Raw genomic sequence first — 15,275 nt, forward strand, 5'->3', positions numbered from 1 at the left:
TCCGCTGGATCATAGAAAAAGCAAGAGAGTTCCAGAAAAACATCTATTTCTGCTTTATTGACTATGCCAAAGCCTTTGACTGTGTGGATCACAAGAAACTGTGGAAAATTCTGAGAGAGATGGGAATACCAGACCACCTGACCTGCCTCTTGAGAAATCTGTATGCAGGTCAGGAAGCAACAGTTAGAACTGGACATGGAACAACAGACTGGTTCCAAATAGGAAAAGGAATACGTCAAGGCGGTATATTGTAACCCTGCTTATTTAACTTCTCTGCAGAGTACATCATGAGAAATGCTGGACTGGAAGAAGCACAAGCTGGAATCAAGATTGCCGGGAGAAATATCAATCACCTCAGATATGCAGATGACACAACCCTTATGGCAGAAAGTGAAGACGAACTAAAGAGCCTCTTGATGAAAGTGAAAGAGGAGAGCGAAAAAGTTGACTTAAAGCTCAACATTCAGAAAACAAAGATCATGGCATCTGGTCCCATCACTTCATGGGAAATAGATGGGGAGACAGTGGAAACAGTGTCAGACTTTATTTTTTGGGACTCCAAAATCACTGCAGATGGTGACTGCAGCCACGAAATTAAGAGACGCTTACTCCTTGGAAGAAAAGTTATGACCAACCTAGACAGTATATTCAAAAGCAGAGACATTACTTTGTCAACTAAGGTCCGTCTAGTGAAGACTATGGTTTTTCCTGTGGTCATGTATGGATGCGAGAGTTGGACTGTGAAGAAGGCTGAGTGCCGAAGAATTGATATTTTGAACTGTGGTGTTGGAGAAGACTCTTGAGAGTCCCTTGGACTGCAAGAAGATCCAACCAGTCCATCTAAAGGAGATCAGCCCTGGGATTTCTTGGAAGGAATGATGCTAAGGCTGAAACTGCAACACTTTGGCCACCTCATGTGAAGAGTTGACTCACTGGAAAAGACTCTGATGCTGGGAGGGATTGGGGGCAGGAGGAGAAGGGGACGACCTAGGATGAGATGGCTGGATGGCATCGCGGACTTGATGGACGTGGGTCTGAGTGAACTCTGGAAGATGGCGATGGACAGGGAGGCCTGGCATGCTGCGATTCATGGGGTCGCAAAGAATCGGACACGACTGAGCGACTGAACTGAAACTGAACTGAACTGAACTGCTCCCACTCCAGGAGGCTCGGGTTCGAGAGGAAGTAACATCTGGCATCCCTCATGCTACAATGAGTAGCCAAAAAAAATTATTTGTAATTAAAAAAATTTTTTTAAAGATGTTTCTTCTGGTTTATTATTAGTATTTGAGACACTACAGATTAATTAGCAATTAACTTCCCTCTTCCACCATCTTTAAGAAAATAGGACTACATGAAACTGCCAAATATTGATGAAGGTGACCCTCCCCCACCAACCTCCAAAAGCCAGAAGGCTAGAGCAGAAAGGGCTGTGTAGCCAACTTCCCATCATGAATGATAACAGGAACCAGCCAGCATTCTCCAAATTCTATTTAGATTCTAAAACGTATCAATCGCTAAGTAACAAGTAGCACAGAGTCCGGCGCATTAATTCATCCAACAAACGAATGCGAAAGAATAAAGGCCAGATGAAACGGTTTGCTGGAACTATCCTCCCCATCACGGCCCCCCAGGCTGCCCTCCAGGGACGGTGCTAATGAGTATCACAGGGGCCAAAGCAGGGCTGGGAAGTGAAAGAAGCTCGAGTAGCTGGTCTGTCCGTCAGTAACAGGAGCACAGCCTTCTGCCTCTAGTGCTGGGCTTGCCGCTGCCACTGCTGAGTCGCTTCAGTCGTGTCTGACTCTGTGCGACCCCACAGATGGCAGCCCATCAGGCTCCCCCGTCCCTGGGATTCTCCAGACAAGAACACTGGAGTGGGCTGCCATTTCCTTCTCCAATGCATGAAAGTGAAAAGTGAAAGTGAAGTCGCTCAGTCGTGTCCGACTCGTAGCGACCCCATGGACTGCAGCCTACCAGTCCCCTCTGTCCATAGAATTCTCCAGGCAAGAGTACGGGAGTGGGGTGCCGGGCTTAGCATCCTAAAATACCCCTCAGTCATGAGTAACAAAGCCTTTGGAACTAACTGGAAACCAACATTTTAGGAATCTTCTCAAGGCAATGGCACCCCACTCCAGTACCCTCGCCTGGAAAACCCCATGGACAGAAGAGCCTGGTGGGCTGCAGTCCAGGGGGTCGCTAAGAGTCGGACACGACTGAGCGACTTCACTTTGACTTTTCACTTTCATGCACTGGAGAAGGAAATGGCAGCCCACTCCAGTGTTCTGGCCTGGAGAATCCCAGGGACGGGGGAGCCTGGCGGGCTGCCGTCTATGGGGTCACACAGAGTCGGACATGACTCAAGCGACTTAGCAGCAGCAGATATCTTGGGCCCTAATTTTTCCCCTTCCAAAAGTCAACAGGAAAACTAAGTTTTCCTTAATAGTAAAAACATAACACAATCTCCATGAAAAGTCCTCAAAACATCTTCCCACTGAAACTGCTCTCTCAAAAATCACAAATGACCAAGTCTAAGCTTTCCCCCAGGCCTGCTCCTCGATCCCCGTTCACACCACTGGCCGTGCGCTCCTGAGACCCCTCAGCATCACTGGGCTTTCCTGGCTGTCCTCTTGCTGCTGTGACAAAGGATCAGAGCCCAGCGGCTTAAGCGCGCACGGCTTCATCTACGGGCCCGGAGGACAGAAGCCTACGGTCGGGCTCTCTGCCCAACACCCAGGTTTGGCAGGACACGCTTGGGGGAGGCTCTTCAGAGCACTCCGCCCCGTGGTCTTTTCGGAGGCGTGAGGCCGCCCGCCGGCCTGGGCTGGAGAGCCCCCAAGACGCTCCCGTCTCTGGTTTCTGCCACCACCGTCTCCTACGACTGACTGTTCTCTCCCAGCTCCCCTTTCTAAAGACCCTGAAGGTGACGCTGGGCTCACCTAGACAGCCCCAGGCTCATCCTCCCATCGAAGACCCTAAGCGTCATCACCTTGCAAAGCCCCTTTGCCCTGGAGGGGAGGCATCCGCAGGGTTCCAGGACTGGGACAGGCAGGGCCCCGGGGGGCGCGCCTCAGCCGACCCCCGAGAGGCCCGCCGGCTCCTCTCCCCCACCGGCCTGCGCCTCCTGCTCCTCTGGCCCCGCCATCCCCTCCCACAGTCGTCAGTGCCCACCCTGACGCTCGTGTCCGACTCTCGCTTTAAACGTGAACAACTGGAGCCCAGATGGGGAGATGACCAGCCCCGAGCCACACGGACGTGGACAGGACCCTCCTCCTCGGGTGTCTTCAGGGCAGCGGAGCCCCGTGCTGGACCGGGCCCCGCTCCTGTCTGAACAAGGCAGCGCCTCCCTCAGGCGGGAGCTGGCTGCCCGCTCTTCTCCGCTCTCTCAGCGGCTCCTTCCTCTCTGCCCCGTTCATTCTGAAATCCAGCCGCAGCTTCCTACTCCGAAGAGCTGACGCTCCGGCTGGGCCACCTCTCCTGCCCAAACCCAAAGCTCTCCACCAAGGACTGCACGCTCTCGACGCCGCCCCGCCGCCAGCACGCCACCCCCGCCCTGCCCCTCTCCCTGAACGGCCTCCCTCGTCCCTCCACCGAGGAGTGAGTCGCGGAGCACACCCCGCTGAAAGGAGCTGCTTTCTCCAAACCAGACTGAGTCACGGGTGGCCAGGAGCCATTCCTACCAACACACACACACACACAGCAGCCCCGCTCCAACCCTGGGGTCACTCTCCTCAGTTATTTGCCATCAGAAAATACCAAACGGAATATTCCAGAAATGAGCAATTCCCAAGTCTTAAATTGGCCAACGTTCTGATGAGCTCTCCGGCCGACCGGCTCCACCGCACTCTGTCCAGCAGGCCCAGGCTGCCCACCCATCAGGGAGGAAAGACACCACCTCGGACCCTTGAGCTGTGCGGGTCTACTCAGAGCAGACTTTCCTCCACTAACGTGAACTGCGGTGCTAGACAGTGCCCAGGGGGCTGACTCTGCAGACGCGGAGCCCTGGGACCGGAGCACTGGCTACTGTGCGGCGTCAGCACCCCGACCCACCTGGAGTACGTGCAGGGCTCGACGCCACCTGCGGCTTCAGGCACCCGCCGTGGACACGGGCAGACTGCTGCAGAGATCAGCACAGGCTCACGAGATACCACCAGGCACCCAACAGCGCTGCGAATTCGTCATCGCAGGAGAGCTCTTGCCTAAATATTGCATGTTAAATATATATATATATATATATATATATATACACAAACATGTTGCTGCGTGGCAAAACCAATACAATATTGTAAAGTAAAAAATAATAATAATCAATTAAAAAAATTAAAAAACAAACAAACATATATATATAAAGAGCACCCGCTTACAATGGCACAGTGTTCAAACGGCAAAGCCTGCACGTTCAAAGCACACTGAATGATACAGGAAAATGGTTACCAAGGAAAAAATCAGGAAGCTCAGTGTGTGATGCTAATCTGCTCCATAAATACAGTCTTCACACGTATCAACTCGATATAAGGAACAACTGGAAAAAAAACCTGAAAGGAATACACTAGAATGGTAGTGGTATTTATCTCAGAGTAGCCTGATTTGCCAACAAAGGTCCGTGTACTCAGGGCTATGGTTTTTCCTGTATGGATGTATGGATGTATGGATGTGAGAGTTGGACTGTGAAGAAGGCTGAGCGCCGAAGAATTGATGCTTTTGAACTGTGGTGTTGGAGAAGACTCTTGAGAGTCCCTTGGACTGCAAGGAGATCCAACCAGTCCATTCTGAAAGAGATCAGTTCTGGGTGTTCATTGGAAGGAATGATGCTAAAGCTGAAACTCCAGTACTTTGGCCACCTCATGCGAAGAGTTGACTCATTGGAAAAGACTCTGATGCTGGGAGGGATTGGGGGCAGGAGGAGAAGGGGACGACCGAGGATGAGATGGCTGGATGGCATCATTGACTCGATGGACATGTGTCTGAGTGAACTCCGGGAATTGGTGATGATGGACAGGGAGGCCTGGCGTGCTGCGATTCATGGGATTGCAAAGAGTCAGACACGACTGAGCGACTGGACTGAACTGAGCCTGATTTTAAATAGTTTCTACCTTTTCCTCCTGTTTTCTACCCAGTTTTACAATGAGCAATACAGTGTAGCGAGAGGCTTACAACACAAAGCTAAAAACAGGGATTTGACCCTCCAACTGCCTCAGCGGAAATAAATCCCAACTTCGCCACTCATCACCTGTGCAACCCTGGGCAGTGGGTCCAATTTCCATCTCTGTAGGATCCAGAAAATGATCAAGTACCTCCTCATGAGTTCTTCATATACTCATGAGTTGATAGATTAGACCTTAGAACAGGCCCTGACTCAGAGTAAATACCACCCAAGTGGCAGCCACTGTCACTGCGCCCACCTGCTAAGCTGCTGCCACCGTGATTAAAGACCACAAAGCATTATCACTAGCGTGAAGACTGTCACTGAAGCTCCTCACCACCACGTAACTACCAACAGGGCTTTTTAAAAATGACATCAAGTACCGGTAAGGATGGGAAGCAATGTTCACGGTGGCTTTACTCATTACCACCAAAACTGTAGATAATCAAAGCGTCCTTCACCTGGCGGACAGACAACAAGCTGCAGTGCGTCGGTACAGTGGGACACCTCTCTGCACAAAGACCAGCGTGCTCCTGACACGCGCAACAACACAGGGGACTCCACACGTCACAGCCAACAAACGCAGCCCGACTCAGAGGCCACAGGGCAGGCTCCCCAATCGGCCCTGTCACTCCTGCCAGAACACCGATGGAGGGCCAGGGGGGCCCGAAGGTGTCCCTGGTCGTGAGGAAGGTGGTGGCTACACAAAGTGTGTACCTGCCATAACTCAGAGTGTATTTAACACAAACCTGCACAGACACACTGAAACCATAATCACAAAAAACTAGCCAATCCAATTACACTAGGACCACAGCCTTGACTAACCCAGTGAAACCAAGCCATGCCCTGCCGGGCCACCCAAGATGGGCAGGTCATGGTGCAGAGGTCTGACAGAATGTGGTCCACTGGAGAAGGGAATGGCAAGCCACTTCAGTATTCTTGCCTTGAGAACCCCATGAACAGTATGAAAAGGCAAAATGGTAGGACACTGAAAGAGGAACTCCCCAGGTCAGTAGGTGCCCAACATGCTACTGGAGATCAGTGGAGAAATAATTCCAGAAAGAGTGAAGGGATGGAGCCAAAGCAAAAACAACATCCAGCTGTGGATGTGACTGGTGATAGAAGCAAGGTCCGATGCTGTAAAGAGCAATATTGCATAGGAACCTGGAATGTCAGGTCCAGGAATCAAGGCAAATTGGAAGTGGTCAAACAGAAGACGGCAAGAGTGAACGTCGACATTCCAGGAGTCAGCGAACTAAAATGGACTGGAATGGGTGAATTTAACTCAGATGACCATTATATCTATTACTGCGGGCAGGAATCCCTCAGAAGAAATGGAGTAGCCATCATGGTCAACAAGAGTCCAAAATGCAGTACTTGGATGCAATCTCAAAAACGACAGAATGATCTCTGTTCGTTTCCAAGGCAAACCGTTCACTCTCATGGTGATCCAAGCCTATGTCCCAACCAGTAACGCTGAAGAAGCTGAAGTTGAACAGTTTTATGAAGACCTACAAGACCTTTTAGAACTAACACCCACAAAAGATGTCCTTTTCATTATAGGGGACTGGAATGCAAAAGTAGGAAGTCAAGAAACACCTGGAGAAACAGGCAAATTTGGCCTTGGAATGAGGAATGAAGCAGGCCAAAGACTAACAGAGTTCTGCCAAGAGAACACAGTGGTCATAGCAAACACCCTCTTCCAACAACACGAGAGAAGACTCTACACATGGACATCACCAGATGGTCAACACCGAACTCAGATTGATTATATTCTTTGCAGCCAAAGATGGAGAAGCTCTATACAGTCAGCAAAAACAAGACCAGGAGCTGACTGTGGCTCAGATCATGAACTCCTTATTGCCAAATGCAGACTCAAATTGAAGAAAGTAGGGAAAACTGCTAGACCTTTCAGGTATGACCTAAATCAAATCCCTTATGATTATACAGGGGAAGTGAGAAATAGATTTAAGGGCCTAGATCTGATAGAGTGCCTGATGAACTATGGAATGAGGTTCGTGACACTGTACAGGAGACAGGGATCAAGACCATCCCCATGGAAAAGAAATGCAAAAAAGCAAAATGGCTGTCTGAGGAGGCCTTACAAATAGCTGTGAAAAGAAGAGAAGCAAAAAGCAAAGGAGAAAAGGAAAGACATAAGCATCTGAATGCAGAGTTCCAAAGAATAGCAAGAACAGATAAGAAAGCCTTCTTCAGCTATCAGTGCAAAGAAATAGAGGAAAAGAACAGAATGGGAAAGACTAAAGATCTCTTCAAGAAAATTAGAGATACCAAGGGAACATTTCATGCAAAGATGGGCTCGAGAAAGGACAGAAATGGTCTGGACCTAACAGAAGCAGAAGATATTAAGAAGAGGTGGCAAGAATACACAGAAGAACTGTACAAAAAAGATCTTCATGACCCAGATAATCACGATGGTGTGATCACTCACCTAGAGCCAGACATCCTGGAATGTGAAGTCAAGTGGGCCTTAGAAAGCATCACTACGAACAAAGCTAGTGGAGGTGATGGAATTCCAGTGGAGCTCTTTCAAATCCTGAAAGATGATGCTGTGAAAGTGCTGCCCTCAATATGCCAGCACGTTTGGAAAACTCAGCAGTGGCCACAGGACTGGAAAAGGTCAGTTTTCATTCCAATCCCTAAGAAAGGCAATGCCAAAGAATGCTCAAACTGCCGCACAATTGCACTCATCTCACATGCTAGTAAAGTAATGCTCAAAATTCTCCAAGCCAGGCTTCAGTAACACGTGAACCATGAACTTCCTGATGTTCAAACTGGTTTTAGAAAAGGCAGAGGAACCAGATATCAAATTGCCAACCTCCACTGGATCATGGAAAAAGCAACAGAGTTCCAGAAAAACATCTATTTCTGCTTTATTGACTATGCCAAAGCCTTTGACTGTGTGGATCACAAGAAACTGTGGAAAATTCTGAGAGAGATGGGAATACCAGACCACCTGACCTGCCTCTTGAGAAATCTGTAAGCAGGTCAGGAAGCAACAGTTAGAACTGGACATGGAACAACAGACTGGTTCCAAATAGGAAAAGGAGTACATCAAGGCTGTATATTGTCACCCTGCTTATTTAACTTCTCTGCAGAGTACATCATGAGAAACGCTGGGCTGGAAGAAGCACAAGCTGGAATCAAGATTGCCGGGAGAAATATCAATCACCTCAGATATGCAGATGACACCACCCTTATGGCAGAAAGTGAAGAGGAACTAAAAAGCCTCTTGATGAAAGTGAAAGAGGAGAGTGAAAAAGTTGGCTTAAAGCTCAACATTCAGAAAACAAAGATCATGGCACCTGGTCCCATCACTTCATGGGAAATAAATGGGGAGACAGTGGAAACAGTGTCACACTTTATTTTGGGGGCTCCAAAATCAGCGCAGATGGTGACTGCAGCCATGAAATTAAAAGACGCTTGCTCCTTGGAAGAAAAGTTATGACCAACCTAGATAGCATATGAAAAGCAGAGACATTACTTTGCCAACAAAGGTCCGTCTAGTCAAGGCTATGGTTTTTCCTGTGGTCATGTATGGATTTGAGAGTTGGACTGTGAAGAAAGCTGAGCACCGAAGAATTGATGCTTTTGAACTGTGGTGTTGGAGAAGACTCTTGAGAGTCCCTTGGACTGCAAGGAGATCCAACAAGTCCATTCGGAAGGAGATCAGCCCTGGGATTTCTTTGGAAGGAATGATGCTGAAGCTGAAACTCCAGTACTTTGTCCATCTCATGCAAAGAGTTGACTCATTGGAAAAGACTCTGATGCTGGGAGGGATTGGGGACAGGAGGAGAAGGGGACAACAGAGGATGAGAGGCTGGATGGCATCATGGACTCGATGGACGTGAGTTTTAGTGAACTCCGGGAGTTGGTGATGGACAGGGAGGCCTGGTGTGCTGCGGTTCATGGGGTCGCAGAGAGTCGGACACGACTAAGCGACTGGACTGAACTGAACACATAGACTATAAACATGAACACTTTACACTGTGAAGATGAAAATAAGAAGGACTTAAGTCTAATTTACCAAAAGACCCGTCCAACCCGCTACCTGTAACAGAGCCACGCTTCACCCTCACACGGTGACTGCTTGGCTACTGTGAAACACAAAGGTTCTGGAGCCGGCATCGCAGCAGACAGCTCCTTTACGAGACTGCAATCCGGGGCACAAAACATTGGCTAAGAAGCAAAAAAAAGGTGGTGGTTAGACAACGTGTGTCTGTACTCCCCCAGCTCTCGCACTTCCCAATAAACCACCATAAAAATAAGCCTCATTTTCAAAGCTGGCTCTGAAGTCCACGACGGCGTCACGACTGGGGACGAGCCTGGGAAGGCAAGGCCAGGTGGCCTCCTATGAAGCAGGCTGCGAGGTCAGCCACCAGAATGACTCAGCAGGCGTGCTCCGGAGCCACGGTGATGAAAACGCCGACAGGCTCTCTTTTATTTATGCCCAGATCGCCTTGGGCCCTAAGGCGAGCAGAATCCACCAACATCCTGGGTAAGTCTCGTGGACTCTAAGGGGAATAAATAAGGAAGCTGGAACAAAAGGGAACAGGTTAGAAGACAACGTTTACCCCAGTTATAAATAAGTCACCGGCATGAGATGACAGCGTAGTGGGCGTGGCCAGAACGTCTGCACGGGAGTTTGAAAGCTGCCAGGAAAGTGTGCCTTAAAAGCTCTCATCACGGGAGGGAAAGCTGGCCTTGCACGCTGACCAGAAGCAGAGGCCGTGCACAGGAAACGAACACAGGGTCAAACGTCAGCTGCAGGGCCTCCCTGGCGGCCCTGTGGCTAAGAACCCGCCTGCCGACGCGGGTTTGACCCCCTGGTCTGGGAAGATTCAGTGGCCGCAGGGCAACCAAGCCTGTGGGCCCAAGTACTGAGCCCGGGCCCCACAAGAGACGCCACCGTGATGAAGAGGAGGACCCGCTCGCTGCAACTAGAGAAAGCCCAAACTGTAATGAAGACCCAGCACGGCCATAAATTAAACAATGGGAACACGGGTGGCTTCCATGAGGTGTTTAAACAACTCAATTTGAAAACAGAATACACATCTGACTTTAGCATACGAACGGCACACCGCCATACCATCCGGAACCGAAGCACAGGCCTCTCACCTCCGTCTCCTCTGTCCCACTGAACAGAAGCCGCTCTGCCTCCCTTTCCTCGCCCACCCCTGCCTAGTCTCTTCCAGGGAAACGGATCCTCTTCATTCCCCTCAGCACACGGGGCAGACTGAGGCAGCTCTAGAATGACTGAGGCCACTAGGAGTTGAATTCCAGTCTGGGGCGACTCTGAGGCCACCAGGAAAGCGGCCCGAACTGGCATCAGGCACAGCGTCCTTCTAGCCTTCTTGGTGTCATCCAGATGGAGACCGGTCTTGAGCGCAGAGCCCCGAGGACCAGCATCAGCGTCCTCCCCACACCCGCAGACACAGCACCAATGGAATGCATTCGGGAGGAAGCGCAGGCACCCATTTTGACAAAGCCCAGAAAATCTTTCCAAAAGCAAGTGGCTGCCTCTCAGCAGCCCAGTAATTTGGCTGACGCAGGTCTAAGAGCCTGTATCTGGCCCCAGAGGACCCAAGAGCATAACGCTAAGGACACGAGATAGGCGCTAATAAAAAACCTTACCACATAAACATGTAAAAAGAAAATGTTTAAAGTACCAGCCCACACTGAAATATAAGCCCACACTTCAAGCCCAACAATATCGACACGTAAACGAAATGGGAACTCCTCTGTGAGCAAGCACACTCTTCCAAAGGTTATGTAACTCAATTAACATCCTTTTCATTGCCGACCCTGCATGCACACCAAATCTTAATTTATTTGCTCATGTCTAGTTGGTATGCATCAGTTTCCAAGGCTTTCACCAGAGCAAGGCTAACCTTCAAGATATTTCTTATCCGGATCTATTTCAAGCATTATTTGCAGGCGCCCTGGAACTTACCTTTGATTCAAGCACCTCCTGGCAGAAGCAAAGGCTGCCAGGAAAGAACGGTCTAAGTCAAAACCAGGGTCAAAGCACCGCGCCCTGAAACACAAAACGTCTACTGTAACCTTGAGGGAGAAGAGGGACCGTCCAGCGATGTCTGCTGGGGTTTCTCCCAGCTGGCCCAGAGGCCGTGGCCAAAACGTGGCCAGCAGCAATCATCCTGATAAATCACACCACACTTGCAGGCCGGTGGCTATTTTAGCTAAGTAATTCGGGTGAGCATACCACTCTCCGCTTCACAGAAGGACAGGCACGCAGACACCTGATGGCCGTCCAGCCACTGGCAGTTCCAGCCCCACGTTTCGAAAACCCCCTTTTAGGTACCTTAAGAGTTCTTCAGGCCCTGAAGAAACACACTGTAACTCTACGGAGACTTGACTAGGAAAAGAGTTCCTGAGCCAATAAAGGCCCCGTCTTGATTCAAAACAAAGAGACAGTCTGTTGTTTCCCCTCGAATCTTCAAGCAGCTTAGTCTGTGGATGAAATGACTTGTCAAGTGCTGGGTACACCTGGTCAACCCAACTCGCCAGGAGCTCTGCAAGCAGGGAGCAGGATCACAAAGTGCGTGCAGGCGTTTCAGAGAAAAGGCCGTGGCTGCCATCCCCTCCCTCTCCTAGTTTAGGAGATCACAGAATGTCAAGATCACAGTAACTCAGAGAAGCTGCAAGTCACCATCTAGGGTGCTAATTAACAGGGAAAGAGAGACTCCAAGAGGCCCAGTCTCAGGGCAAGGGGTCAGAAAGGTGGTCTCCTGGTGTGGGAAGAACCACCAGGAGCGGCCTCACGCTGGGTGCTGGTCTTGGGGCTCTGCTAAAACACGTGTGGTCGGGCCGGACTCAGTGGGCAGAGGCAGCTAAAAGAAATGGGGCCACTGAGTTATACTCAGAAAACTGCCTCAATAAAGAACACGTGCGCTAGAGATGGCTTTCTATTTCTCTATCCTCCAGTATCCCTTCAAGTGGTTTTTTTCAGAATCTAGACCTCCCAAATACATCTGAAAAGTAAAAACGCACCCTCTCAAGGAGCTCAGAAATTTAAAATGCATGTGGCCCTCTTAGCATCCATCTTATACATATTCAGCTCCTTAATAGATGAAATATAAAGCTCTAGAGTTTAAATGTGAAAAATCTATGCCTAAAGGCAATTTCTCTCTCTCTCTTCTAATCCCATACAAGCAACAATTTTCTGAGCTTGAGACTCATCACCTATAAAACGGTTATTATATCAATAACAAACACCTACGTCAAAGGATAACTGCTGAGATTCACATGCAGTGAGACATAAAATAATTTTTAAACAGCAAAAAATTATACAAATGTTTTTGGGGCTTCAAAATCACCACAGATGGTGACTGCAGCCATGAAATTGAAAGACACTTGCTCCTTGGAAGAAAAGCTGTGATCAACCTAGACAGCATATTAGAAAGCAGAGACATTACTTTGCCAACAAAGGTCCGTCTAGTCAAGGCTATGGTTTTTCCAGTGGTCATGTATGGATGTGAGAGTTGGACTATGACGAGAGCTGAGCGCCAAACAACTGATGCTTTTGAACTATGGAGTTGGAGGAGATTCTTGAGAGTCCCTTGGACTGCAAGGAGATCCAACCAGTCCATTCTAAAGGAGATCAGTCCTGAATATTCATTGGAAGGACTGATGCTGAAGCTGAAACTCCAATACTTTGCCCACTTGATGCGAAGAACTGACTCACTTGAAAAGACTCTGATGCTGGGAAAGACTGAAGGCGGGAGAAGAAGGGGATGACAGAGGATGAGGTGGTTGGATGGCATCACCGACTCGATGGACATGAGTGTGAGTAAACTCCGCGAGTCGGTGATGGACAGGGAGGCCTGGCGTGTTGCAGTCCATGGGGTCGCAAAGAGTCGCTCGCGACTGAGCGACTGAACTGAACTGGTTGCTCTCTGAGGTGGGGCACCGTTCTGAGTGAGAAAACACGGATACAAGCAGAGTAAAGAGAAGGTCCTTTCCTCTGAAAGAAAGGACTGGAAACACGGCGAGGAGGCACGCTAAGCTCCTGGCTAGCGTGTTCGGAGAAGCGGCGAGACGCAGGCTTGTGTTATTTTTCAGAAGCACACTCTCATGCCAACGCACCCACTCGCACAGACAGCAGAAGAAGGAAATCGAGAAGGATTAAGAGTGGGTGTCCAGCTCCGGGCCCCCTGAAATAACTGACGAAGTCCCACGTGGAGAGGGAGGGTGGAGTCAATCCTGACAGCGACACGGAACACGCGGGCGTAAGATGGGCGCAGCGAAGGCGCTGGGGCCGAGCGCACACGGCGGTCCACGGCTGCGGCCCGGCTGGGGCGCGTCATTCCCGCGGGGCAGTCGGGGCGCGGGAAGGCAGGCGGCCCCGAGCATCGAGCCAGGGGACCCCGCAGGCGGCCCCTCGCCGGCGCGCCTGACGCGGGGCTGGGCCCGCGGTCACGAAGCCGCCCCCGGACCTTCGCAAACCCGAGGACGCGGCGCGGACCCAGCCCCGCTCTCGGGGGCACGGACAGCCGGCCTCCGCGAGGGCGCCGGGCGGGCGGCGCGGGCACCGGGGAACACGGCGCGCACCGGGCCGGGGAGCCGGACGCCGCCGGGCCGCGCGGACCCCGGCTCGGCCACCCGCCCCGCGCGCTCACCTGGTGCAGCGCGGTCAGGCCGTCCACGTTGGCCGTGTCCACGTCGGCGCCCCGGGCCAGGAGCCGCCTCACTTCGTCGGTGTCCCCGCTGGAGCAGGCGGCCAGGAACACAGCGCCGTCCTCGAAGCGGACCCGCGGGCCCCCGCGCCGAGCCTGCGGCCCCGCGCCCGGCCGGTCAGCGGGCTCCTGCTCAGTCGGCGAGCCCCGCCAGCGCCGCAGCTGCTCGGCCCGCCGCGCCCGCGCCGACTCAGCCCGCTTCCCGCCCAAGTGCTCCAGCTCGGCCATTGCCGCCGCTGCCCCGGGCCGCCGCCGCCGCCGAGCGCCTCAGCCGGGAGCGGAGGGCGGAGTCCCGCGCGCAGCCATCTTTACTGCTCCGCTGCCCGCACGTCCCGCGGCCTCAGCACGCAGGCGCGGCGGCGCCCCGAGGCATCACGGGACTTGTAGTGGGAGCCCCTCGCACGCGCCACCACCCTGGGCGCGCCCGGGACCGACCGGAACTTCAATTCCCTGGATGCACCCGGAAAGAGGCGGGGCCGGGAGGCTCCGGGCCTGGCAGCGGACGCGCGGGGTCACCTCTGCCCCGAAGGCGGGAGCTGTCCGCGGCCCTAGTCACCTCCGTGCGCTTCCAGCTAATCTCGGATCCCTAATTATAACGTCAGTCTTTTGAAGTGGAAAAAGAGACGGTTTCTATTGAGAAAAACTGGACGGAAAGGACTCGAAATTCTCGAAACCCTGCCCTGGTTGTAAATCCAGAGTTTTATTAACGTTGTAACTTAGAACGCGTTAACAAGGAGCCCTGAAAAGACCCTGGAAAGGATCCTCGCAGTTCATAGTGGAAATCAACAATCTGTGTATGACTTGAGAAGTTTTTCAAAATTTAAGTCATCTAAGTTTTTCCTTGAAACATCTTCTCCCAACAGAGGCTCTCTGAAAGTTCAGTTCAGTTGCTCAGTCCTGTCCGACTCTTTGCGACCCCATGGACTGCGGCAGGCCAGGCCTCCCTGTCCATCACCAACTCCCGGAGCTTGCTCAAACTCTGAAAGTAAGCTTACACAATAAACTTACACAACTGTTTACTATCATTAAACAAACATGATTGATAGTCTATATTTCCTAAATATGGTAAAGAAAATAATACTGATACTTTATATACAAGTGGACAAATCCTGACAGTCCCGTAAAAGTAAAACATAATTCTTGTTTTTTCTTCCAGTTTTATTGAGATGTAATTGACATTCAGCATGTGTAAGTTTAAAGTGTACAGCATAATGACATATACATCATAATGACCGCAGTAAGCATGGGTCATCACATACTGATACAAAATTAAACAATGTATATTTTGTGATGAGAACTCCCAAGATTTACTCTTTTAACTTTCATATATAACATAGGGCAGTGTTAATTATATTTATCATCTTGGATATTATATCCGTGTGTGTGCGCGCACACACGCAGGCAGCGCCTACTCAGTG

At 50.9% G+C, this 15,275-nt stretch overlaps 1 protein-coding gene across 2 annotated transcripts in view; it reads right to left on the minus strand.

Annotated features, from left to right (window-relative positions):
* The window catches only part of PPP1R12B (protein phosphatase 1 regulatory subunit 12B), a 169,545-nt gene extending 155,460 nt beyond the window's left edge, over positions 1–14,085 (minus strand). For both annotated transcript variants that reach the window (XM_068985639.1, XM_068985638.1), the window contains exon 1: positions 13,801–14,085. In XM_068985639.1, coding sequence (XP_068841740.1) covers positions 13,801–14,085 — 285 coding nt within the window. The remainder of the gene's footprint in view (positions 1–13,800) is intronic.
* Positions 14,086–15,275: the final 1,190 nt, after the last annotated feature.

This window comes from Capricornis sumatraensis, chromosome 14, assembly GCF_032405125.1.
Source record: "Capricornis sumatraensis isolate serow.1 chromosome 14, serow.2, whole genome shotgun sequence".
Taxonomy (NCBI): Eukaryota; Metazoa; Chordata; class Mammalia; order Artiodactyla; family Bovidae; genus Capricornis; species Capricornis sumatraensis.